Raw genomic sequence first — 27,398 nt, forward strand, 5'->3', positions numbered from 1 at the left:
AGGCAGGGCGGAAGCTTTTCAGCGCCGGACCAGGCGGCGCCGGAAGCCGGCAGCGGCATGGCGGGCTGGGCGCTGCTGGGCCGGCTCGGGGGCTGGCTGTGGGCGGCAGCGCCGGGGAGGCCGCTGCGGGCGGCGGCGGGGGCGCTCGGTGGCAGGTAGCGGAGAGGGAAAGGGAGGGGAACGGGGCTGCTGCGGAGGAAGGGGGCGGAGGGTGCCGGAAGAAGGGGCTCGGCCTCTGTCGCAGCCCCGGGGTGAGGGACACCTCGGCGGGTCTTTCCCCTCGGCGGCCGATGCGGCGGTCCCCGCCGGTGGGTGCAGCGTGGTGGCAGGGCCCCGGTGCACTGCTGGGGCGCTCAAGCCTTGGTCGTACCCGCAGCCTGCTGTGGCGGGACACGCAGGTTTGCAGCCAAAGCACCTTGGCTTCACAGTGAGCGACTTGACCTTCCGTGTTTTGACTCACCTTGGCCTGCGCTTCCAGCTAGCCTCGTGTGCCCACTGACTGTGTGGCTAAACACACTGTCTTGTTGTACCTGCAGAGCGCTGGGGAGCACTCGAGCTTTCCTGAGCCCTCACAGCAGTCATAACAGGACAGTGAGCTGTTCAGCAGTGCATGTAAAATCAGTGGGTTTACACTCCTTTTTTAGTGTATTCCAGTTCTTGCATTCTCCTGGCTTACACCTTGGTAAACGTGGCCTGGCTCTGTCTTATCAGTAACCTTCTCATAGGTATTCAGAAGCTGTTGTCAGGTCCCCCTAAGCTTCCTCTTCTCCAGACTAAGCAAGCCCAGTTACCTCCGACCTCCTCGTAGGGCAGGTGCTCCAGCCCCTGTATGTTTGTGCACCACTGCTGGACTCGCTCGTTTTTAAACCTCCCTGTTGTACTGGGATTAGCATCGCTGATGTGGCCTACTTGCAGTGCTGAAGTTAGAGTGGTAACTGCCCCTTCATCTCCTGACCATGCTTCTGTTGATGCAGCTCAGGCTGCTGTTGGTCTTTGTTGCTGCCTGGAGCCTGCTGGCTCCTTCTTTACTTCTTTGCGTTCCCCAGGGCTCCCAGGTTCGTTGCCTGACTGGGGAGCAGCCGTGCTGAAGTCGTAGCCTGTAGTTTTGCAAGAGGCTATTCCATCCCACGTGTGGGACTTTGCTTTTCTGCTTTGTGAATCTCATCAGGTTCCTTGTTGGCTTGGCCCTTTGACTGGCAGGGGGGTGCCCTTGGGCATTATCAGCTCCTCAGTTTTATTTGCAAACTTATGAAAGGTGCACCCATCCCCTCTGACAGGTCCCTGATAAAGGTATTGAACAGGACAAGTCTCTGAATAGACTCTTGAGGAACTTGTAACTGGCTTTCTTGTAGACTGCAAACCTTGACTCATTCAGCCTGATGATCCAGCCAGCTTTTTGCCCACCCATCTGTGCCATGACATCCCAGCTTGGATAGAAGGATGCCGCAGGAGACTCTGTTGAAAGCTTTGCTGAAGCTGAAGTACACGACACCCACTGCTATGTCTTCATTCATGAATCTGGCTTTTATTTTTCATAGAAGTAGTGATTGTTTGATCTGGTGTTGCTTTCTCCCTTTTGGCGTATTTCCGAATACTTTAAAAGTTAGATGAGAGAATGACAAAGAATTAGGTGTTGGGTGGTGGTCGGTTTGAGTGATGGTGGTTGAATAGCATGCTAGTATAATTTGGGTCTTCATGACTGCATACTATATTACGTTATGATGTGAGGTATGTATTACATTATGAGCATACATGTTACGAGACATTATTTGAACTGATAAGACACTTAACACTTTTTCCCACCACTGGAAAGGGGGCAGCTGGGCCTTATAGTCAGGCACATTGACAGTGCAACGTGGTGGCATGAGCATCTTTCTGAAGAGAATGTCGAGTTCCTCAGGAAGTCAGCTGCGGAGGAATATAAAGCTCAGACAGCCAGCAAGCTGTGCCCTCTGAAAGATGAGCCGTGGCCAGTGAATGAGTGGAAACCAGGTGAGAAAGTATCCCTTCTGAAATACCAAACTCCTGCTGAAATTGTTGTTGTGTTGTTGCATTCAGTAACGCCAGGATTGTGTCTTGTATTCTTTTTGCTTTTACCTCGATCATCCAATACATCTCCTAGTGAATAAGTAAGTGTAATATAGCAGGTCTCTAAAAAGCCTTAAGAACCTTGTAAGAGCTTCACTTTTAGTCCAAGTCAGCACCTGGCCAGTCCCACCGCTGCACAATAATAAACTAAGAGTTCATCAAAGTATATGTAAGTATATGAAGCTGAAAATGTTCCTGTAAGTATTGCTGGACTCTGAAGGTGTAGTGTATAGTACACCCCACTTCCATTCAGTGATCTCAAAGTCTGTTGGACTAGAACATAATGGAAAGTTTTTGAGCCTTCAGAAGAGTCACATCATTGGACACCAAACAACCACCCGACAGTCTGCGGATCCACAAGAAGATCCTCAGATGTGACAGAGGAAACTGGAACAAAGAGCATTTTTTCAGACTTAAAGCATTTATTTTTCATCTTGTGCTCTGTTTTTCATGCTGCAGACTTGACAGGTTGCCTTTGCTGTACAGTTACAGTGCCAAATATATGCAAAGGTTGGGGTAGGAGGAACCTCCTACAGTAAGCTTCTCAATAGTTTGGCTCTAATATTCTACACGGGTGTTGTATTTTCCAGACACACTCCTTCCCCCCTGCCCCAAATTAATCTGAAGCATTGCTTGTTCTAATTGTAATGGGGAACTAGTCTTCATGTTTTGTCAAACACAACTGGACCAGATAGAACTTTACTGCGAGTGGGATTAAAATCAATGAACAGGTTATTCCAAGCCTACTCAAAGGGAGTCAGCAATGTTTTTTCTCCTTCAACTTCTTAGGAGCGATGGAAAGTTAATGGCATTTTTCAGGTTATGAGATGGGTTCTTTGAAATATTAAGTGTGCATCCATGTTCTGTTCTGATCTACAGATTCCATCCGAGTTGGTGTTATTGCAGTAAAACTGGGAATGATGCCAATATGGACCAAGTCAGGAAAAAAACATGCTGTCACACTACTTAAGGTGAAATAAATGATGAATTTCATCTCCTACACTGTATTTGGATCCTTAACCTGAAGTTTCAGGCAAAAGTGAGATTTATCACTTGTACAGAGTAGGAAATCCCTAAAGAAAGGAAAGATGTCTTTCAACTCTGCATACATGCACCCCATGCCTATTCTGTTTATAGCCCAACACCAGAGCAGTCTGCCTTCTGCCCCAGCTATTCAAGTGCTGCAGGACTGTGTGTGAGGGTTACCCAGGTGAGGGAAGATGGGAGGCAACATAAAGCTAGCGTTAACTACCCCAGTTCAACTTGGGTTTTTTTATTTTGCCACCTTCAGGCACTTTAGGATTAGTTCCACCTTGGTTTCTGAGCTTTTATAGCCCTGAAGCTGCTGTTTCATATTCTGTGGCAGCTACCAATGTGTTGAAGCTGTTGCTGCCATAAGATGGACCATGGCTGTGAAGGATGTCAGGTTTACAAGGCAAAGAAGCAGGAGTCAAAAATGTGGGTTCTTACTGTATGCCTTACCCCTGCATGCAGTAGGGGGTTTGCAGATCTTGCAGGCAAAAGTGTATTTGATTTCTAGAGCATGTATAAACATACAGTTTGCATTATACTCAGGGCTTTTTTGTAAGATAAGCCTTTAATTGATTGGAAAAAGAATGCCTTTGGTAAAAAGGTATGTTTCCCTGCCTGTAGGCTCTATCTCCTGTTACATAGATACAAATGAAAACAAGAGACTGACTGAGTTTCACTTGTTCTGATAATCTCTTACTATGTTCTCAAAGCATACACATCTGCTTATACTCAAATAAATATTGTTTTTCCTTAGGTGCAAGATTGTCATGTTTTAAGATACATTTCAAAAGAAGAGTCGGGTAAAAAAACATCTCAGCTGATTGTTGGAGGCAAAAACGCATCTCCTTTTTCTGTAAGTGAACCACTTTGGGTGTCTTTCTTTATTAGAATAGTTGTTTCTGTTGTGACTACAGTACAAAAATAGCATAGGTATATTTCTCCAGAAGGTTACGTGGCAGACATGCGTGCTTTGGAATTGGTCATCTGTCACATTCACCCTTGCTCATTTCCTTAATGTCAATTCTTGAGTAAGAGAATAGCAAGAAGAGCTTCCTGAAAGTTTGGCTCTTGGTTGTCTAGGAAGGCTGTAGGTTTAGGAAGTCGCTTTGGTGTGTGGTATCCCATGCTGATGAAAGGGTCTGAAGGGCCATCAGCGGTGTAGGAACATGTGTGTTCACTATGTCTTTTGGGAAGCAGTATGAGACAAGAACTGCAAGGTACCTGCCTTGATGGCCTGTTGTAAACTTACCCTGCTTCATGGGTTGTTTAGAAGACATTGTTCTCTAGCTTACTCTTTTTTCAATGGATTTGTTGTTCAATTTGCTTATAGTTTTACTGGTGAATAGTTTAAGACTTAAATTTTCAGGAGGATAGCTTCATGAATGTAGCTCATCAGCAGTGGTATCAAAACCACTCACTTGTTCAGACACCACAATTGCCTGATGTGGAGTTCCCAGACACTTTCAGGGGTTAAGGTTGTCTAGCAGAGCTGTCATTCCTGAGGAGGAAAACTAAATTATAGATCAAGGCAGGAACAAAGCTTTCCCTCAAAGGATTGCACTTTCTATGATCCCTTATTTCTGTAAAATACCACTTTTCACTTCCTGCAGTATCCTGACACTCATTTGTTTAATCTAGCGAGTGAAAAATAGGAATCATGATAAGTTGGTGATTGTGGCTTTTTCAGGACATGGTGTTTCCCTTTTTCAAACAGTGTTGTCCCAGAACCTCAAAATAAATCTGTTACTTGCTTTAGCTTTGGTGGAGGTGAGGAAGAAGGAGCTTTTTCCATCTGATAACTCTGCTGGCTTTTATAGTATATTCTGATTTTGAACAGGCCTATATTTGAAGGTATCTTCTATTCAGTGGGTTTATGTCATGTTTCACCATCATTGCTTGTACTTTTCAGGTTTCTAGCCTCACTTCAGTCCATTTCCACTTTCCAAGTGTAACATTTTTCCTGGAGAAGTGATGGCTGTTTTGTTTTTCTTTCCTCTTACCTTGGTTTAAGACATGCAAGAATCATGTGAACAATAGTTTTCAAGTTATATCTTGCACATTGGATGCCTCGCAGCTGATCTTTTCATCAAGACTTTGTTAGCAGTGTTTCAATATGTTGTCAGAGTAAAAATGTGCAGCAAGCAAGGAGATATATAGAAAATTTCTAGCTACACAGCTCTTATAAACTAAGAAAATTCTTCAAAGCCAAGCTACCTAAAAAGTCAAATCAAGGATTTTTAAATAGTTTGAATTAAGTTAAAGACTCTCTTGGATGTAACTTTTCCCAAGTTAGCTCCTATTGATTTGGTTGAGCTTAGACTCATTTTGATAAAGAGATTAATTAAATATCCTTAGATCAATCTGTGGTGAGGACCTGGCCTAAGACTGAGCTCTGTATTATTATTGTTATTGTCATCATTGTATAAACTAGAGACGTTAGAAGAAGAAATTTGGCTTGCCAGTTTTACTTGTTAAGGTACTAACAAATCATTTCTTTCTGTGTTTTAGCTGCAGGTTTGAATCATTGCTCTCCTATGTTTATATGTCTTTTTATGTGTTTCTTTTCCTCTGAAGTGTCTGAAAGTGAGAATGAAAAGGAAGCTGAATGATACTGTATTGTAAGAGCATAAGCAGCTTAGCTTCTGTTAATTCCTCATAGAAACATCTGTCTTCCTGAGATTCCTCACAATTACTGATTTCTGATGAATTCAATCTAATGATTCTCTCAGTAATTTTACTAACAAAGAGTTTCATGCATTCCTTCTGAGTCTCAAACTGTTTAAAAAGTTATGAAGGGGTATTGCATTTTTAGCAAGATTCTTTTTCCCTGTTCAGCTTGCTGAATGTCAGGTTATTAAAAGTGAACAGATTTTTCATGATTTTTTAAATGCAGTTCTGTCAGTGTCCTAACAATTTTTTTTTTTGTCAAAAATATTTGATATGCTTCCCTTAAGTGAGGGCATAGCCATCATTTTCCTGTAATACTGGAAGATATTGTTGGTATTTTTAAGAATAAGAACATTTGAGAATTCCCTGGGTGTTCTCCTCTTCAGTGTTGCTTTTTAGGAAGGCTTTGTATAGACTGCAGTGTTTTGTGTGTAGAAATCCATCTCTCTGACTTGACTGTTTGAAGGTAGCTTGTTGTTGAAGTAAAACAGTGCAAGGCTGTAGTAGGACTCCTGAGATGTGATTTCTACCTTTCACTATGCTTTTCCTCAACTGTGGTAGCTCTTTCCAGACAACTGTACTGGGGACAGAGCTCCCCTGGCTGTCACCTAAGGCAGCAGTTCTACATAGCAGTGGAAGTAAAGGCTTGATATGCAGGCAGTTAGTAGAAAGGGGATTTGTTTCTTTTTCATTCTTACATATGGTACTGCAGTTTAATACAGTTCTCCATTGGTGCCTCAAATTTTTGTGGTCTTAGGGGAGATGTATTTAGTTGATGACTTTTCTTTTTAAAAAGGTATTTGAAGTGCTTTGTGCTATGAACTCAAGTTAACAAATCAGTCAAAAGAATCTTTTCACTCTCAAAGACTTTGCATCCACACTCTTCTCACATAAGGGCAGCTTCATGAAGTTAGAATTTCTGCTTTGTGTCTAAGGCAGAGATCATCATCTTGCGCTCTCATTCTTCACATTCTCCTCTGTTCTCCTAACACTTTCTAACAGATTTTTAAAACCAAAAGGAAGAGCAACATGCAGACATTCAAAATAAACCATTTTAAAGTTATTAACAGTGTTTTGTCTGAACATACACATGATTATTTCTGAGAGAGAGAACTGCACAGAACTGCCGAGAAGTGAACCTCAGGGGTGTGACTCTCCAAGTGTGACAGGACTGTCAGGTGCTTAAATTGCTTTCTAGAACAATTCATGTGAAGAAACATGAGCTGCATTGTTTTCCTGTGGCCATAGTTTTCCTGCATCACTGTTTGCATTACTTGGTATCGTCTCAGTTGTCAGCTGTTCTGTGAGTTGGCATGTTAAAAAGAGCTGAGAACAATTTTAAGCACTTTTAACTTTGTCAGACTCCTCTAACAGGAAGAGTTCCCTATCAGTAAGTCAGCAGTAGTTTCTGAGTATATCTTGCATATCTTAAAAATACATGAATCAGAAACACATTCTTCATTTTTCTTTCAAGAGTATTCTGTGGAAAGTGAAGCGTTTCATGAAGTTTCTCCAAGACCAGGCTGTATTTCTGTGGTTTCGTTAGTTAAATCCAATAAATTAGGTTTATGGTGGCATGGGACTTAAGTCACTAGAAGCTTAGGAAAAGAGAAGACACTTTTAAATGACTGCACAATGCTTGGAAGGTTATTAAAAGCAGTAATGTGTTATGTGTGTTCTAAATGGTTGATTTCCCTTTTCTGATCTTAAAAATCTTCATGTATCTCTTGTTTATACAAGGTAGGTGTAGCATAATTAGTTGACAGGAATCGGTGGGTATTTTAAGATCACTTATTCTTTATGGCTGCTCCTTGCTACAGAAATCAGAGGCTACAATGGAAATTTTTAAAGAAGCTGGAGTACCACGGAAGCAGAAAGTGTCAGTATTTAATGTAACAGATGATGCCATCATTAAACCAGGTAATCTTTTTGAGCTCCTTACATTACATCCATAATGATTTACAGTCTGCCGCTGGTAGACCTGGGCCAAGGTCTGCTGTGTATTTCGTTTTGCTAAAATTCTTATTTCTTTGAGCAAACCTTTTTCTTAGGGAAAGCTAAAACATGGGCTTTACTTTCTAGGCGATGAGAAGTAAGAGTTTTTCTTTCTTCTGGGTATTACGTTTCCATTAATTAGAAAACAAGTCTGATCTAAGTTAGTTAATATGAACCTTGAGTTAAGAAATAAATGTTTGTAACCTTGACTGGGATAAGTATGAATACATTTACAGGAAGTTCTCTTGATTTTCCTTAGGAGAGGGGTACCGAGAATTTTGTGGTAATGTTTCTCAGGAGCCTAAATTAACAGTTTGAGGTTTGTTCCTTCTTGTGCCTTCAGAAGTAAGTCTTATGGCTGTCATATATGGCATTTTTCTGACAGCTTGCCAAGTAAAACACATTAAAACATGTTACAACAAATGTTCTCACTGAAAATGAATGCTAGAAGTTTGGAGATTTACTGGAAAGTTTATGTGTTTAAGGTTTTGTTAGCGGGTGTATTTAGGTTGCTTTCGTTTTGTGCTTTCTGAAAATTACAGGTATTTTTTCCATCAACTGTGTATGGTAGGAAATTCTGATGTGTTACATCTTTATTTGCCATTAGGGAAGGTTTTTTCCAAGACCTTTTTAAGATAGTGCTGTATCTGATAGAAACCAAATCTGACATGAAGAGAAATTCCGGACTGATAAATGGAAGGAAAACCTTGGAATAAAGCAGAATTCCAAGTTTTCAGTAAACTGATTTTGCAGTGTCTATATTTTGTGCTAAACAATGTTCATATACGTAATTTTCTGTCAGTTGACAGACATCTTACCCCAGCTGTGTATGGGTCATATGAATAGAACATGAAATTAGATGAGGATTTTTATGCTTGAGACTTAGGAGCGGTTTACATCATTTCAGTTTGTATTCATATAGATTTGTAAACAGCATGACAGTGGGTGTGAACATGAAGAAATTGGTTTTAGTTGACTTAAAACAGGCTGGAAACTGTTAAAGATGCAGCTGCATGGATCTTCAGATTAAAGTTCATGAAATCTAATGAAATATGTTATCAATCCTGGATGGGTTTTTTTTTAAGCTGCTAATAAAAGAATAATGCACTTGGGTAAAAGAAATTGCTGAAGACAAATCTCTAATTAAAATTAAAACATTGATACTACAGGCACTTAGGGGAATGAATGGAATTGCAGTCACTGACTTGCTGTAGCACTAGTTCTTCTAAAGGTTAGTGTGTAGGTAATTCCCCAGTGGATGAAGCTGTACTTCTGCTGCACTCTCAACACCTTGTAAAGTGCTAATAGTTGTTAAGTGGAGCATGTTCTGTTTTCTTGCCAAGTTGGTTTATTTGGAGTCCTAACTAATTAAGCATTTGGGGCTTTGTCTCAATCGATCTAAAGCGCAACATATGAGTAAAGCTCCAACCCTTCCTTCCTACTCATCTGAAGTTGGGCTAGGAACTGAGAAACATGCTTAAGTAGTGACTACAGAGCATCTGGTGTAGTCAGTGAGGTTTATAAAGAAGAACAAATAATATGTGAATAAAACCAAAGTTTTGTTTCCTTTCCTGTGACTGTAATTGTCCTGGATGGTAGTGACTGGGGAGTGGTTTGAGGATTTCAGCAGTTGGTTGAACATGGTCTCTCCTCTTCTTTTGAAGGTACTCCTTTGTATGCCGCGCACTTCCGCCCAGGGCAGTTCGTGGATGTAACTGCAAAAACGTAGGTTCCTCACGATTTTACATGTACCGTTCATCTTTCAAATAAACTGGTTGAATGCTTTTTCCTCCCTCTACTTTGGCTTGAACTCCTGGCTCACAAAAGCTGAAATACAGTTGCAAGGCTAGGGTCTGGAAATAGAAGTTCCATTCAGTCACTGGGTCACAAATATCAAATTCTCTTTCTCTGCTGAGGCTCACTTTTGAACATGGTAGGTAAACAAATAATACTGTAAGGGCTGTGGTTCCGCATGTGCTGTCTGGTGCACATACACAATTAGCATGGAAGGGCTTGACAAACAGCTGAGAAAGAAGTCCTCAAGGTTAGCATGGGCAAAACGGTGTATAAGGCAGCATGTGTGGGGATGCGGAAGTGGGGAATAAATGCTGAAAGACATCAGTTTTCAGAAAGGCTGCTTAATTTTGATTTGGTGAAGAGATGCAAAAGAGGTGTCATGTGGACTGAAAGAAAAGCAAAAAGATAGTTGAATGCATTTAGCAGGACAACAGAGCTGTCAAATTCCTCTTTTTGTTTTCTCTCATTTTCCAGCTCATCTCCTTGCCAGCAATAGCTAATGGTCTTTAACGTGGGAGGAATGATTTCCTCTCAGACCAATGCAAATGCCAAATTAGAGCGCAAGTGGTAAAGGGTGTCAAAGGGAAAACTGGCATCTTGCAGCAAAGACTAGTCATGCCTCTTCTATTATGTCCATGATTTCCACTGCTCTGTATTTCAGTGAAGTGTATTTTTACTGTGTTGTGTTACAGAAATAATGTTTTCCATTTTATGTTGTATTTTTTGTGTAATGGAGATAATACCCAACTGGCCTTGTTGAAATACCGTCCATTGTAATTGTTTTACGTGTGTGTAATACTTACAAATGTCTACTATTACTCATAGGGCTTTGTGTGTATGGGGAAACTAACCACGTCAGTGTAGCCAAGAGTAGGTTCTAATACAGCTACACCTATGAGGGCACCCTCTTGAGGAAAAGAAGCAGAGAAGTTGACTGGAATTAGTACTTTTCTGTGTCAAACTTCCTTATGTAATAATTAAATCTGGTATATTATTCATTCTTCTTCTAAATTGCATTCAGCGAGCAGCCTGTATGAGACAATAGCTTGTTTGCAAAGCGAAGCACTGTGTCATTAGGAATACAGCCATTCCATGTAAATTAAATGTCACGCTTTGTTAATGAGGAAAAGCTTTGTTTTTCTAGAAGCATTTCAAGAACTAGGAAAGGGGGTTTTCAGCAATGTAAAAGATACGGGTAAGCAGCCACAGGGTACTTACTTGTATTTTGCTATATGTATTTGAAAATACCAGCAACCTAAAAATAGCCTGGGCTCTTAGGAGTGTTGAGTGAATCCATCCTATCTTGTAATTCGGTATCTCTAATCTGTTTTCTTTAGATATTTATATGATCCCATTTGAGAAATTAGCTTTGTGTCTGTTCTGCTGATTTTGGTAGCATATTACATGTCATCCTCCTGTACAGGTGAAGGAGAACATTCTATAGCTAAAGAGAAAGATCTTTTTATTTCCTTTTTTATTATAGGCTACTGTCAATATGAATGTGCAGTCATTCCAGTCTTCTATATCTGTGTGGTTTTAAACCTTTTTCTGTGACTTACTCACTTTCTGGTTTCTGCTTTTCATGTTTCTTCTTAATTTCTACTTGTCTAGAATGCTGCATTTAGCATATTCCTTTAACTCTTGGGCAGGAATTAAATTATTTTAATACATTTCTGTACAGATTTCACAATTCTCAGAAATATCCAAGAAACCTTCAGTGAAGGGCAAAAGAAGTTATCTTGAGAATGCAATTGGGTTGCACTGTGAGGGAAAAATGAGAATGTGCTTCACATTAGACTTGTGTTTTGAACCCCCCCCTCAAGAGGAGCCAGCTTCTCCCTCCTGAACAAAGAGGGAGCCTGGGGAGCTTTGGTCCACAGACTGAAATAACCCTTTGTATCTTAGTTTCTAAATCCTGTTTTCAGAAGTGAAAGCTCCTAAGATATAGGGGCATTTTGAAAAGGTGCTTAAGGATGTAATACTGGTTACAGTAGGAAGCAGAGTTTGACTTCCTTTCCTTCCTCCAGCAGTGTCCATTTTCTTGATTCAAACCATTATGGACTTAAAAGATATAATTCCTAAAACTTCCTGTCACTGCTAGTAAAGCTTTTAGGAATGTCTTTACGTGAACATGTACTTTACATATTTAAGATTGTCAGTAATTTTGTTTTACTGGAGGAATCACTGATGTGCAATGTTTGAAATCATATAGGTGAAACTAGCAGTGCTGTTGAAAACAGCATTATCAATTCTAATTATTCCTTTAAAAGGGAAAGAAAGAAAACTGATGTCACCATAAGGAGGAGGTAATAGAGTGGAATATAAAGGATTTTTTCTTTTTTAACCCACTCCTAATGATTCCGATGAGGAAGATATCATTTTGCGTGCTTCCTTATGCCAAAATGTAAAGCAAAAATACTCTCCTTAAATATGAGCAAGCTTTTCTCAGTTATTGTAGCTTCAACAAAATACTTGCACTACATCTCAGAAGTCTTGGTTAGCATCTTGTTTTGGTTACTGAAGTTTAGGGTGGTTATTTATTATGACTGTCTGCTTTTAAACTTTCCTTGCAGAAGTTTTAGTCTAAGGCTTTTGAAATGCTTTGATTTATTTACCTGTGTGAAGAAAACCACTTTCACAAAACCAGGAAGGCTAAAGATGTAAGCAGTTTTATTTGAAATCTCATAACTTGTTCAGCACAATAAAGAGTAGCTTTTAGAGCACTGACAGTAGGCAGTGCATCTGCATGCTGTCAGTCTTCTTTAGTGCTGGGTTTTTTTTCCTTAGCACTTACTTTCAGCAGTGTAAAAGTTCAGTCCTTATGTTGTATAGCAGTCTGTAATGACAAGGCTTTTCTTTGGCGCTTCAGAGATCTGTTTCAAAATTGTGGAAAGGCTTGGTGCGTTTTTTGGGACAGCAGTAAACTTCAGAATTCCTGTGGCCTGATGATCCTGCTTAACCCTGATATGCTTTGGGCACTGTTCAGAAACACTTCTCTCACAGACTGTGCTTCTGTGACCTCTCTAAGCTGGCATAGTAGAGGCTGCTGCCCAAAGGGGAGGTGGTGCTTGCTCCCACAGAGTTCCCATCCACCTTCTGTTGCTGGTACTGGCATCCTGAATTGCATGAGGACCTGTGTGAGTTATCCATGTTCTTCACTGGATTAGTTTTCAGCTGGATCAGTTGCATGCCCTGGCTTGCTGATTGGCTGAGTGAACTTCTGCACCAGTAGAAAGATATCCAAACCGTGGGGATGGGGAAAGGTGGGACCATGCGTTAAGCAGTAGCCCAGCAGGGTATGGAGATGGAGTTGTGTTATACCTCCTTTTCCTGCCACTTCACAACCAGTTTCATGGACATTTCAGGACCTCAGAAATTTTGTCACTCCAAAGAAAAAGCCAACAGTTTTGTTTGAAATGTGCCAGAATGAAGTGGTGATTCGGGTGTGTTTATGGTTCATTTAAGCTTTGGTTAACAGTGTAATCTGAGCTTAAAAGTACGCTCTGCAGTTGTCTGAAGTTATTTGGCAAAGTAGTTGGAATCCTTTTCCTCTACAGCATCTGAGTAATTGTCTTCTAAATTAGCCAGGTTTGAAGAGTTAGCAGCACACTAAATTGTTGCTTAATTAGAGTTCTTTATTCCAGTAGCTTTCTAAATGAAAGTTGTCGTATTAGGTACTGGCATTTTACGTATATCAAACCTGGAAAATGAGGTTTTATACGAAATTAGGTGCTTGACCTGAACAGCTGCTTTCTTGCAGGTCAGATTAGAACAACTGTGTGTAATTAAACTCTATTTTTTATTCTAGAGAAAGATTCTTTTCATTTAACATTTGTGTGTCTTAGTTTTGCATCTCATCATTGCTGCCTGTGGCTTCTTCCTGGGACTCAGGTAATCAAGCTTCAGTGAAGCTTAATAAGTGAGTAAATTCTATGTAGTGAAGAACAGTGACATTGTACGTATCAAGTCTAATAAAGATAGGTCTTGTGCATGTGGTTTTTGTTCAGATTATGGTGTTTAATGTTACCATTGTCAGAACAAAAATACGTAGTCCTTGATTCAAGCCAGGACAACAGGCAGAAGATGTTTTAGCAAGAAATTGCAAGTATAAGCAGGATGATAAACATTCTACTTCAGTATGCTTCAGTGTATTAATTGTGATATTAATTGTGTTTAATATCTGGTTATGGATTAAGATCCCACTTTGACAAACCTTCATGTTGTCTGAAAATACCAGAGGTTGGCAGTGCTATGGCTGAAAGCACAAGTATTTTTTAAACCTTTTTTTTTTTCTTTACAACTACCCTATTCATCACTGTAAGCTTTTAATATAAGTTGATGCATGAGAAACTGATTAACAGAGCATTGTGTCCTTTAGACTTCTGTCTTGTGTTCCTGAACCTGGGCAACCCAGGTCCTCCCTCCCACAGAAACCTTCAGCTCCCTTGCATAGCCCTGACCCTCTCCGTATCCTGATGTTGCACCACCATCTGTTGTCCTGGAAGGACTCTCTTGCTGGTGGCAACCATATGCATGAATGGCCACCTGGCAAGCCAAATGAGTGTGTTGCTACTTTAATCACGATTTAGCATTTCCTTAGTTGTAGGAAAGGAGCAAAAATATTCAGGGCTTTTTTGCCAGTAATGTTTATTTTAAACAATTACACGTCTTCTGTGTCAAGTTTAACTGGAATTGACCACTGGATTCTGAGCAGGGAAGAGGAAACCCAAGAGACAGACACCGTTGTTGTACAAGTCTTGTTTTCTTATGTTTCTGTGGCTTTAGAGAGTCTTTCCTTTTTGTGGCTGGTTTGACTGTATTTTGACTTGCTCTGGGTAGCTAGGTAAGCAATCAGAGGAGAATTCCTCAAGTGAAAGAGGAGAGAATCCAGATTTTGTGAATGTTGCTGTTTTCCACATTTGTATATTTATTCCAGTTTTTAATGGTAGTGCTTTTCTGTTCAGAGGACTAAGCAAAATGTAGCCCCTATATACAGTGCTCTATGCCTGCTCATATGCAGCTGGGAGGTCCTAATGCTTTAACTAATAGGACTAGGACATTGCAAAGTGCATTAGCAGAGAAAGGATTTCTAGAAATTGGAGGAAAAGGATCATTTTGTGAAACTAATAAAATAAATCAGTACGGCCATAAACCCTGTGGACTGGCTTTTCCTTTTGGAAAGGGATAATGCCAGTTTAAATGCACCCTTTAATCGGCTTTTCTTTTATGCAGTAGTGGGGCAATTTTTCCTATTGAGTCTGTCACTGCAGTAAGCTGAAAACTCCAAAGCCAGTAATACCATCATGTGCCTCAGTGATTCAGGAATGGACTCTGGAAATCTGCTTTATTTGTTGTGGTGGTTGAGACCTTATTTGTCAGATGAGTACAGATCACTAGAGCTAAATATTTTCACTACACACAAAACTGTTTTCAAGCGGTTAGTGTATTATAGTGTGGAAAACAAATGTTCCTTGGTTTATTTTTGTGCTAATCTAAGCAGGCATCTCTTTCCTCTCTTGATGTAAGTTTTCATATGTGTTATTGTACAGTTGCTTTTTATTCAGGTGTTTTGGTTGAGCTTTTGTTTGTTAGCTCTGGTGTTCAGTTGGTGAAGGCTTCACTGCAGTACCATGATTAAGGACTGTCACAGCAAGGAGCACTTTATGTTAGACTTTTTACCTATTTGACTGTCTTCTAGTGCTTCTTATTCTGTAAAGCAAGTTTTAATTATTGCACTAGAACATGGTTATGGTATAAAATACAGTTTTATTTAATATATTGTTCTCTCTTCTGGGCTTTGCAAAGGTAAAAAGATCATGAGCCTGACTGAAATGAATGCTATTGCTGGAAACCTGAAGTCTGACTAACCCAGGTTTGTTTCTTAATGATTTTTCTTTTCAGAATTGGGAAAGGATTTCAAGGTGTCATGAAAAGATGGGGATTTAAAGGTCAACCTGCAAGCCACGGCCAGACAAAAACTCACAGACGTCCTGGAGCAATATCTACCAATGTAAGGATTCTTATTTCCTGTTTCAACATTCTTCAGTGTTTTTAGAAGTCCTTACAAAAAACAAACAGTTTCACAATAGTTAGCTGTTACCATCTACTCTCTGGTAGTAGAGGATCCTAGCTCTTCCGAAGGAAGTACAGGAACCTGTAAAATGAGCAGTGCAGATAGCTATTCTCTTACGCTTTGATTTATGAGTATTCTATATTGCTGATAAGCGAGCAAAACTAATTTAACTGAGCAAGTTGTGGTATTTTGTAGTATAACTGAGAGAAATAGTCTTAATCATTCAACAAATGTTCTCAGAATCTTTTATCACAGCATTTATAGATTGGCAAGGATTTAAATGTTATTTAATACTGCAGATATGGTACTATTCTTCGGAACCTCGAAGATTGCTTTTATCACCTTGAATAGCTTGTATAGCTGATCAATGAACTCTTAGATTACCAAAATAGTTTGTTGATTTCTAAGTATTTTTTAAGTGGAGTACAAAGTAACATTGTTAGGTTTGAAACTATAAATAATGCTAGTTTAAAAGCTCTTTGGAACAGATTCATTTGAAACTTTGTCACTTTAGAAGTTGCACAATATTTAGGCTGAACTAAGAGGGATTTTTGCAAGCTGGCTTTGTTATACAGCATTAAGACCAACTGAGTCACAGCACTGAACTTGAAATGTCTGTACTTTTCTTAGAGAAATCAACATAAAAATTAAATGAGTATTATTAATAATGCTCAAGAGAATAGTAAAAGCAAAAAGGCACCAGAAAATGAAGTTAGAGTAATTGAGACTGTGAAAGCATAAACTACTGATTTATAGTCCTTCATTTCTACTGGAAAATGAATTCTATACCTTGGCACTGTTATCTCTGAAGGCTGAAGAATATAAATATTTGAACATAGAACACTTTTTGGGCTTAGCAGATGGTGTTCATCTTTACGAGACAACCCTTCTTTACTTTTCTTTAAATTAAACTTTCCTAAGCAGTAATGCTGGATGTAATTTCACTAAGTGTCTCGAATTGGGAATAATATTGGGAATAGGTATGATGGATGAATTGCCTTTGTTTTTCCACCTTTGTTTACTGAGTTATGCCCAGCCAAAAAAAAGGGATACAGGAACTAAGCAATAGGAAGGAATGTAATTAAAAACCCTGTTCTCAAAAATACATGCTTTTAAAATAAAATCTGGTTTACATCAGTGTAAAATTGAGAGAATCACAGAATCAACCGGGTTGGAAAAGCCCTTTAAGCTCATCCAGTCCAACCATTCCCCAGCACTGCCAAGGCCACCACCAACCCATGGCACTGAGGCCTCGTCTCCACGGTGTGTGAACACTTGCAGGGACGGTGACTGCAGCCCTGCCCTGGGCAGCCTGTTCCAATGCCTGAGCACCCTCTGGGGAAGGAATTGTTCCTCAGCTCCATCTAAACCTGCCCTGGGGCAGCTTGAGGCCGTTTCCTCTTGTTCTGTCCCTTGTTCCTTGGGAGCAGAGGATGACCCCACCTCACTCCATCCTCCTGTCAGGCAGTTGTAGAGAGTGATAAGGTCCCCCTTTATCTTGGGTTAGGGAGAGGGGGGAAGCTGCAGTATTGTCTTCATTTTGGCAGCCTCCCAGGGCAGGAGTGCTCTGAAGCTGTGTTGGTAGCATCCACAAGTGGTTTAAACAAATTTCCATTTGCTGCAATCTGTGCTATAGGTGAGTGGTTTGTGTCAATTTTGCTCTGAATCTATACACAGTATTAAGCAAAACTAGAATTCCTTTGTTGATACAACAGTATTTATGGCAATTTTATGATTGAGGTAAAGTATTTCGGACGACATATAGAGTAATATCTAACCTCCAGTAGGAGGTATTTAAATACTAGTCAATAGTATTAAATGCTTGTCAATAGTAGATACTTTCAATAGTATATATTTTCAGCATTGGAAATACCAGTAGATTTTCTTTGGTGCTCCTCTTTGAGTTTTTAAGTGTACCTCTTGCAGTTACATTAATTTTTTTGGGGTCCTGTTTTTATCTAGAAAGCTGCCAAAGTTTATCGTGGAAAGAAAATGCCTGGTAAAATGGGTAACATCTATAGGACATCTCTGGGATTAAAGGTGAGTTCTGAGTATACTAGAATGTGTATAAGCTGGTTGCATTGCCAGGAAGTGGACTTAGCCATGTAGCCTTGTGTTGGTGTACTGCCTGTCATTCCTGTCAGAATCCAACTTTGTTTGCATATGGGTATCTTGAGAACTGGGATTTCAGGTGGTACCACCACATCTGTTGTGCTGTTTTCCACTGTATCCCTTGACTTCTGCCTTTCAAGTGGGAAAACAATCAGACTTTTGGTGACTGTTTTCATGCCTGTTCCACTTGTTCATTCCTAACCCAAGTCTGAGTTGTTCGAAGTCCTAACTTTTTCATGGTCTTCACTTTCAGTCTGTCCAGATTCTGATGTGTACATTGCTGCAGCAGTTCTTGGGCTTTTACACCTACTATTCTCTGTCTCTGAAGGCAGCCTCTGTAGTTTTGCACAAAAAGCATGGTAACCTCTAGTTTACTAAAAAATGTTCTGCTGTTGCTGTTACAGGGAAAACGTGGGTGCTTGGTTGATATTAAGCTGAACAAAGAGCTGCTTGGCCAAATACAGCCTGATCACAAGCCCTTTAATAGACTCCTGCATTAGAAAGCTGTGCAGTCAGAGTAGCATCTGACTGAATTCTGTAGCAAGCTTAGGCATGTACAGAATATTCCTCTTGCCCACACTGCCACCTCCAGTTAATCAGTTTATGCTTTGCAGGGCTATTGTTTGAAAAACTGGGAATATCTAAAACAAGTAAGCTCAATGTCTGCTTTTTCTTTCCTAGGTGTGGAGAATCAACACCAAACATGACATTATTTATGTAAATGGGTCTGTTCCAGGCCACAAGAGTTGTCTGGTGAAGGTATGTTTCCTCTTTTCAACTTACTGGTGTTGGTGACTTGTAAGCTCTCTACAGCTTTTATGGCAAAACGAACACTGGTTGAATGCAATCTTCATTTCTTCAGAATCTCATCTTGTACTATTGAATTAAAGGGCAGTAGGGTCAGTTCTCTAAAGGAGACAGTGAGTAACCACTCTACTCTAAATCCCTTAGTTCTTAGCTTTGCACTGGGGTTGTGCACCCACATAGTGTATGTTAAAGCAGCACAGTCGCTGTAATCCTGTGCTAAGTGTTTCAAGGCTAGGTCCATTCCCTTTTAACACTAGCCTGAGTCAATAGTGAGATTACAGAGTTCATCAAGCTCATATGTTTTCAACTGGTTTATTATGTTCTTGACATATTTTTACTATGGGCATCCATTTTTCTGTTATGTACTTTCTAGTTATGAAGCTGAACTCCACGGTTACTGGGCACTAAGTAAAGCAAATTTTCAGATAAAGTTCCTTTTTCTGTGTGTAAAACAGTTATCATTGTGTTCCTCCCACTGGAAACGAGGGCTTTTTTGTCTGAGTGAGGTATCTCTAAACTACTTTGATTGTAATGTCCAGCCCAAGCCTGGAGATTGCATTACACATTTCTCTCCCAAGACAGTGCAAATGAGTTAACAGATGTCCAGGAGAAGTAGGTTTCAGGATACCTTTAGGAAAGTTACTGGACTTGACATCAGTGACATGAATTAAGACTGTAGTTTTTATTGGCTTTTCATCTGTATATTGGACTGAATGACCTTTTCTTAACTGTGTTCTAAATGTTTTATCTAATCCTGAGCCATCAATCTGGTTGCTATATATTAGTCTGAGTTTTAATTAACTGATTTTGTTGTAGGGTGTTTCTTTTAAATTGCAATGTTACTTATACAGGCAACATAATCTAGCTGAAAAAATTAGTAACATTTGATACTCAGACTTTATTCTTTTATCTTAATAGTACTTTTAAGCAAGAGCTAATTGTTGCAAAAGCTTGTGCATCTTTTTTTCCTGGTTGTGCTGTTAAAATCCATGCTTACGTGGTTCAGTGGTGACTGCATGTATATGCCTCGGGCGTCTTCCCTGCAAAGATACACCACTTTATGAAGCCATTAAGCCTCTGAATACAGTACTTACTTCTACCAGCTCATAACTTTCATGCGAACTACTCTCATCTTTTGATTTCTGGTTTAAAGTGAATTAAGAAAACAAATATTATATTATGTATTCTATAAATAATATTATAATTTATAATAATATAATTATATAATAAAATACCTTATTATTAAACTATAATTATATATTAATATTTATTATAATTATATTATAAAATATGTATTATATAATATTATGTATTATAAACTGTTTTTAAAAGCAAACCTGCGTGTGCTAATACTGCACGTTCTTAAATACACCATGAAGATTTATTGAAATCAGTGTCCCCTTGCTGATCGGACACTGCACACTTCCTCTTGGAAAAGAACCTACTGGAAGTGTTGCACGCTTTTTCTCATGATCGGGTAACTTCCACCCTTTTCTTCCACTTTCTGTTTTTCTTCACTCAAACATTACTCTTGCCTAGGCTGGAAAGCATCCCCCTGAACACCTTGTATTTACTGTGTTTGTTCTGCTGGCAGTCTTGCTGTTAGCTTGAAGAAGTCCTTTAGGCAGCAGTACTGCCTTGTTAAGATGAGATTGCTGGTCCAAGCCATCTGAGCATACACAGTCAAACAACCATGTTGAGATCTGTGATGTGAAGAGGATAATGGACATTAATTGCCATGGCAGTCTACTGCATACCCTTTAAGTGCTTTTCATGTCCAGCAGTGATTTCTGTTGGATTCACTCACCATGGATGATGATTGGAACTTTATCCCAAGACCAAAAGTTAAAAATGCCTTTGTTGTTTGGGGTTTTATTCCAGGTAAACTTAATCCATCAGTATTAACTAAGTGGTAGAAGGCACTTTTCTGACTGCTTTACTGATCCCTTAACATGTTGTCTACAAGATACAGAATCTGTATTAATTATATTTGTAAGTGCCTGTATTTGAACATGTTTCACATCATAGTTATCTACAATTTAGAAGCCAAAGTATCTTCAAGTGTGTGTTTTGGCATATGGATTTCAGAGTTGCAGCTAATTTAATTAATGAGGGTTGAGGATCCATGGGAAGAATGAGGGATTTTGTCCCTTAGAGCTCTTTTGACATAATACAATATTGGAAAGATGTTGACCGAAGTGCTGCAGACCCAAACTTCCATGGCTGGGTTTTCTTTCTCCATTTAATCTTGCTGCACTCATATGGGGTGATTTTAGCTTGTTTTATGCCTTTCTTCCAGGCTGTTTTCTAGTTTGCATCTAGACTTTGACTTTCTATACATGGTTGGATATTTGGGTCTTTATTTGGGGAGAGAAATTATGGGATATTGCCATTCATAATTACTGTTCATTTCACTAAATACATGTCTGTAATTAGGTAGGACTAATGTCTAGAGTATTTGGATCTGTCTTTGAGCTCTAAAAGTGGGATATCTCATAATACTTTTTGTGTGTCTCTTAAAAGGAAAGCATTTATGTTCAGTACCCACTTGGTGTTGCTTGGTAACCATTAAAACCACAGTGCACCTTAAAGCATGCATTTATTTTGTATGTTATGTATTTTTGGAAACTCAGTGCATCAGCACTGTATGCACACGGAGATGAAGCACTTCAATTTGTCAAGTTTCATTTTCGGCAGTATAAAAGTGCAGAATAGTAGGATTGATGGATTCCGGGTTTAATTGGAAATCAGGTTTCATTTGTGCTGCACACTGAAGCATGCACGTAAATCACTGACATAAGTAATGCTTCTAACCAACTGGAAAACTAATGGAAAAAGCTTACTTTAGCATGGAAATCTTTCTCATTGATGAGGTCTAATAAAATTGAAGAAACTTTAGCGGTCTGCTAGGGTGTACAGAAGTTTTCTGTTGTAAAAGTAACATCACAGAGTAAGCATGTGAAAATCAGCATGTTGTGCCTATCAAGATAGCCTGCCTCAGGTAATAATACCTGTTTCTCCTGGCGTATCTTAGATCAGGGCCTGTAGTTGCCATCTGTGGTGTGGATCCTTTAGGGAAAAGGCAGATAATTTTTCTTTTGGAAGCTTATGGCTTTTGAGTTTCTCTCCCAGGTATATTACCAAAAAGTTCTCTTTGCTGTCAGCCTGAGAAGCACAAGACTAATTCCCTTTTCAAGTAGATTGTTTATAATGGAGGGGATGCTAGAATGTGATGTTTTATAATTCAGGATGCTATAGTTTATCTTTGGTAATGTTTTATACCTATCTTAATTTTAAGGCACCTGATTTTCTTAGGACATTCAATGTCAATCACTTTGAATATATCACTTGTAGAGAAAGCAGAAATTCTGGCAGAACTTGTAACCCATAGATGTTGCTTAGCAAGTCAGCTACTGAGCTGACCTTTTTCTAGGCTAGAATTGAGTTAAACTTGAAGTACACTGTTGCTTTAGTATAGTATTCTGCTTGAGCTGGTAACTTTCGGCAGTCTTCCCTTTGCATGTGCTGCGCTCAGATTGTGAGGACATGCAGGACTAGTGTGATGCCTTCACTTCTTCCATGTTTCCCTGTCCCTTTCCTTTGGGTGGTGAGGCACTGGCACAGGTTGCTCAGGAAGTGCTGAATGCTCCATCCCTGGCAGTGTTCAAGGCCAGGTTGGACAGAGCCTTGGGTGACACGGTTTAGGGTGAGATGTCCCTGCCCATGGCAGGGAGTTGGAACTGGATGAGCTTAAGATCCTTTCCAACCCAAACCATTCTGTGATTCTGTGATTTTATACCTTGGGCACCCTAATGGAGTTGTGTGGAGTTTTTGTTTGTTTCTTTAAGGCTGATCAGAATCGAATAGAATTCTTGGATTCAGTTTTCTATGTATCTTCAAAAATAGCAGAAAAGCTGCGCTAGATAATGTATAACACCTGAGGAGGTGATTTCTAACATTCTCTATATTTAAACACATTTTCCTGTTTATCACACAACTTGCCGCCTTTGCTATGGCTGCTAACACAGCCTGAAGCTATTTTAAGCTGTAAATGTGACTTCTGACTTACACATCAAGTTTTAATGTGTGTTTATGACCGTATTACGTGTGTTGTGGGAACTGATGGCTGAATCCGTATTCATTTATACTAACTGTTATGCTGTCGATATATGGGCTATGCATATTCTTAATTTATAGTGTACTAATTGTCTACAGAACCTTTTATGATGGTTTTAAAGATTTAGTGGCAAAATCCCAAGCAGCTCCAATTTCAGTTTTGTCTGGTTTTTTTCTTAATATAAAAACTTCACAGAAAATAGACTGTAGTGTATATATAGTAATATATATACCGCCTATTTGTAGTATAGTTTACTATAGTATATAGGAGCATTAATACAGAAGTTGAGCAAGCGCAGTGATTATGTTACGTTGAATGCTTTTATGGAATGTAATAACCAGTTGGGCTCTTGGCCTAACTCCTTCTATGGGTGAGAGCTAAATTCACTGGATTTTAGTAACATGGAGCATTAAAATGTACTCCTTTATTAGAAATGCTCCCAGAAAGTTACTGGGAAAACAGGAAGAGATGTGCTGGATCACACGTGCTTCTTGTCTGTGTACATGCTTCTGTAGGCAAATGTAACTGCTGCTGCATACTATGTAACCCCTTTATCATACTGTGAAATGATTGTGCAGGAATCTGAGGAAATACCTCCAGGAGACCTTTGGTGTACTGCACCCTTCACAAATGCAAAGGGAATCATTCAGTAATTCTCTTGAGAAGGCAGATAAATTACAGCATGTTTTAAGTTGATGGTTGGTGCTTTCAGGTGTAAAATGAAATGTAGTTCTTCATTTTGATGGGAATAATAATACCTGTCTAACAGCTTTTGAAACTTGGGAGGAGGAGGTATGTCCGTTCAGTTTGATAGCGGTGCTCCGAGATGGTGCTCCAGGAGTCAAACTTAAATTGCATTTGGAAGCAGTGAATGTAGGAGATGATGGAAAAAGAGCAGGACTTTTTGCCAGTCAAAAGAAATACTTTGCCAATTATGCCAATCAAAAGAAAGAACAACTGAGAATAAAAGCATTTTAACATTAGATGTGGCTTGTACTTCTGGGATCTGCCAGCCCTTCGAGGAGTTTCGAAGGGGCAAAATGAACAGTATTGTACTCCTCTGAAACAATGGTCTGTTCAAAATGTTCCATATGGATCTTAAAACTACTTTAAGAATTCTCCTTATCACACAAGAGGCACTATCTTCAAAGTGCCACTCGACATTAATATGTAAAATACAGTGTTAGAGCTGACCAGAAATCTTACATTTATTTAGATAGAACTAATGCAGGACTAAGGTTAGACTGTTGGGTTCGCTTTCAGTTAAGTGCAGATGTGTCACTCCTAAGCCCTGTGATAAGGAGTTGATTTTTTTCTAGGAAAAGAGGGGGGAAAAAAAGGGAAAAGATAGGAAAACAGACATTTAAATTCCTTTCGTTTTCTTGGTGTCCAAAACTGCCTGTAATGACACAGTGTGTATGTAACAGCACACATTGTCTAATGATGAGAATAATCCAAAATAATAAAACAGTAGCCACGAAATACATTTTAGTAAGATATGTGTGATATGTCATCAGAAATAATCTTCCTAATGTTATTGTAACTTGTGTAGAGACCATGGGGGTTTTTATTGTTGGCAAAGAAGGGGTTTGATGTGTAATAGGATTAGGGAATAAAAAAGAAAGGAGCAAGGGGAATAATATGTAACTGGTGAAGTCATTAAAGCATGTTTTCATGGAGTAGAAGAAACAGCAGCAATGTATGGAAAGGGAAGGATGACTTCTCAGCCTCAGCAGCTGAGCTGACGCTGTTGATGCTGTCTGACAGGCTTTCCTCTGAACTCACTGCTGCTGGGGCTGTTGCAGTAAAGGTCTTTGGACTTGGACCTCAGTCTCATTTATTCCATGTCGATAGATAGTATAAGTTGCTGTACAGGTACTTCAGTAGTTCTGCAGGGCAGTTTAAAAATCTATAGAGAATGCTGTTCCGATGGAGGTGTCTGCTCAAGGAGGAGTCCTAGAATGGCTTGGGTTGGAAAGGACCTTAAGATCATCAGTTCCAACCCCCTGCCATGGGCAGGGACGCCTCACGCTAGACCATGTCTACTTGAAAAACTAGGTAGCCGTCTTAACCAGTACAGCACGTTGAGCCTTTCGCCCCCTCTTTCCTAGCAAAAGGTTTTCTTCTGTTTATTAAGCCTGCACTTAGGAAACTGGAATTCCTCAGGAGAGAAAAACCTAACAAACAAGCAAAACAAGTTTTCCAGAAGCTAGAGTTTAAGTCAGATTTATTGTGCACTTCATCTGTAGGAATCCTCATGGACTTTGGGAAAGGCTCAAGTAATAGCAGATGTGAATTTGGTAAATGTCGTGCTGTCAGAACGTTCAGTGGGCATAAACTTGTTTTATTTAATTTCTGGTGTAAATCACAATTGTCCTATGTGAGGTTTGTGTGCAGCTGAGTAAGAACAAGCTTCCTGTTCTTTAGAAGCTCACCACAAAAATAAGAGGGAGAGCTTATCTTCTCTATACTGAAATTTGGTCTAGTCTATTTGTACTTTCTTTTTTAATCCAGTTGAATATAGGGGCTGAAAGGGATTATTACAGCTCAGGAGGAAGATCGCATGTAACAATAATAGAGAAATGAAGAATTTAATATTAAATAAAATCCCATCGCCTGAGAATCGGTGGCTCTTTTTCTGCAGAGATACTGGCTTTCTATCTTCTCCCAAACTGCTTTTGGCTGATAATTCCAGCTCCTCATTTTCTTCAGAGATTGGAGTTTCAGGGGCTAGGTTTTAAATCTCTCCCCATATAAAGAGGTCAGGAAGGGAAAGGGATTTCTCTGTGGCTCTACAGTTCTTGGAAATTAACTTTCTGAAAGCCTCGTGGTCGACAAACTTGGGTACTGATTCCTGGGTGATAGAAGTTCAAATGCTCAACTCTGCAGTAGCCAGAGGGACTGAATACAGCACATGCACTTATCTCTGCAAAATTCATTGCCATAGTTTGTATTGTAAATATCAAAAGCATGTTTTGGTTGTAGAAGAGGTGATTACACTGTATAATGTCACTTGGTAGGTCATGCAGTAAAGAACTGGGGCATAGAAACAGTTTAAATGAGCCATCCTTACACACATTTGTATTAATAATACTTTAAAATATTGAGCAATGAATTCATGAGGGTAGGCTTTGATTCTGTCACAGTCATGATAAATTTATCATACTGATAAAGTCTCCTTGGGTTTTTTGTGGGGTATTTTTGCTGGGTTTTTGAAAACTTCTCCATGACAGGTAATGTTACATTCAATAGCTGGGGTTGGTGCTAAAGTAACTGATGATAATACCTGGAATTCTTCATCTAAACAAGAGTAATGTGAATGCTTTTGGATGTTTTTTCTGATGCATGCAAATGATTTCTTTGCTTTCCAGTGTATCACTTCTTGAAGGTCTTCTGTGAACCTTACCCTTCCCCTTCTGCTTTTTAGGTCAGAGACAGCAAATTGCCTACTTGCAAGGACCACAATAAAAACCCTCCGTTCCCCACGTTTTTTGCTGATGGAGATGAAGAACTGCCAGAAGACCTGTATGATGAGGAGGTTTTCCAGTTCAAGGATCCATCTATCACATATGCGTAACGTTCTTTATGTATTTGAAAACATATTTCTGTTACTATCATGAACTTTGCAGTGCTGTATAAAAGTAAACCTCTGAATTGCAATTTGGCTAACTGACTTGAACACCTTCTTGCCATTTTGGTCAGATAATAAGATTCACCACTGTCAATTTTGAACCTGTATTTAAAGCAGCAGGAGAGTCTGAGGGGTAGGTTATAAAGCACACCAAAAAGTGGTCTTCAGTGATCTTTTGTCCTCTGTCTCAGGCTGTGAAAACTTCCACTTCACTGAAAAGGGCTGTTCTGAAGATGGTTCCATTGAGTTTTCTGAATGCTACAAGCTCGGTTTCTCTTTTGTTTTCTCTTTTGTGGAAAGTATTCTGGCCAACTCTGATCACTCAAAAAACCTTCCAAATCTGCCTTGGCATCTGGGGAGGGGGAGGAAATCAAACAAAATTATGAAGAACAGTCCAAAATAAAACATATGAAATGTGTTGCTCTGTAGCAGTGTGAGCTTGGTTTGTTTCCTTCTTTACACCTGAGCTCTTTCACTCCCTTTGGTTTAGTGTTCTATTGAGTTTAACGTGGATTTTCTAGAGGAAAGATGATGTCAGCTGCTGTCTGTCTCTTCAGAGGGATCTGGCACTGTGTGTGGTGAGGGGATGTTTGGATGAGAAGTGGTCAGTAACAAAGCAGCATGAAGACTGCAGTGGCCATGGCTTGTTCTGACCTTCACAGAGGATCCCTTGCATGCTCTCTAGTGAGAGATCTCCACATCTACACTTGTCTCCATATTTGCATTCTTGTTTGTCTTTATGATAATGCTTGTTTTCTTCTATCCCACTGATTAATTGTGGTTAATCCCAACTGGCAACTAAGTACTGTGTAGTTGCTCACTTCCCACCCTGCCCCATGGGTTGAGGAGAAGAATGGGAAAAAAATAATAGCTGGAATCAATACACTCCTTTTGTTTTTCATCTTATGTGATTTACTATTTATGAGTGTGACCTTTTGAATGCTGTAAATCCTCTCATGTACAGAAGCAAGTAGCTGCATACCTGTCAGTGGCATCTGAGCACACGCTTAACACTTGCAGTGGTTCAGGAATTTGCAATGCAAAAGTTAATACTGTGGCAGAGCTGTCTGCTTGTCTTT

The 27,398-nt window shown here is 39.6% G+C and overlaps 1 protein-coding gene across 1 annotated transcript; it reads left to right on the forward strand.

Moving 5' to 3' along the window:
• The first annotated feature begins 35 nt into the window (after positions 1-35).
• On the forward strand, positions 36-26,711 carry MRPL3 (mitochondrial ribosomal protein L3). The gene is made up of 10 exons (XM_080610874.1): positions 36-155; positions 1,814-1,992; positions 2,968-3,059; positions 3,875-3,973; positions 7,608-7,707; positions 9,447-9,507; positions 15,481-15,589; positions 17,615-17,692; positions 18,446-18,523; positions 26,116-26,711. Exons 1-10 carry the CDS (start codon positions 58-60, stop codon positions 26,263-26,265), a joined length of 1,044 nt encoding a protein of 347 aa, XP_080467000.1. The 5' UTR covers positions 36-57; the 3' UTR covers positions 26,266-26,711.
• Positions 26,712-27,398: the final 687 nt, after the last annotated feature.

The sequence above is a fragment of the Psittacula echo genome, assembly GCF_963264785.1.
Source record: "Psittacula echo genome assembly, chromosome: 2".
Taxonomy (NCBI): domain Eukaryota; kingdom Metazoa; phylum Chordata; class Aves; order Psittaciformes; family Psittacidae; genus Psittacula; species Psittacula echo.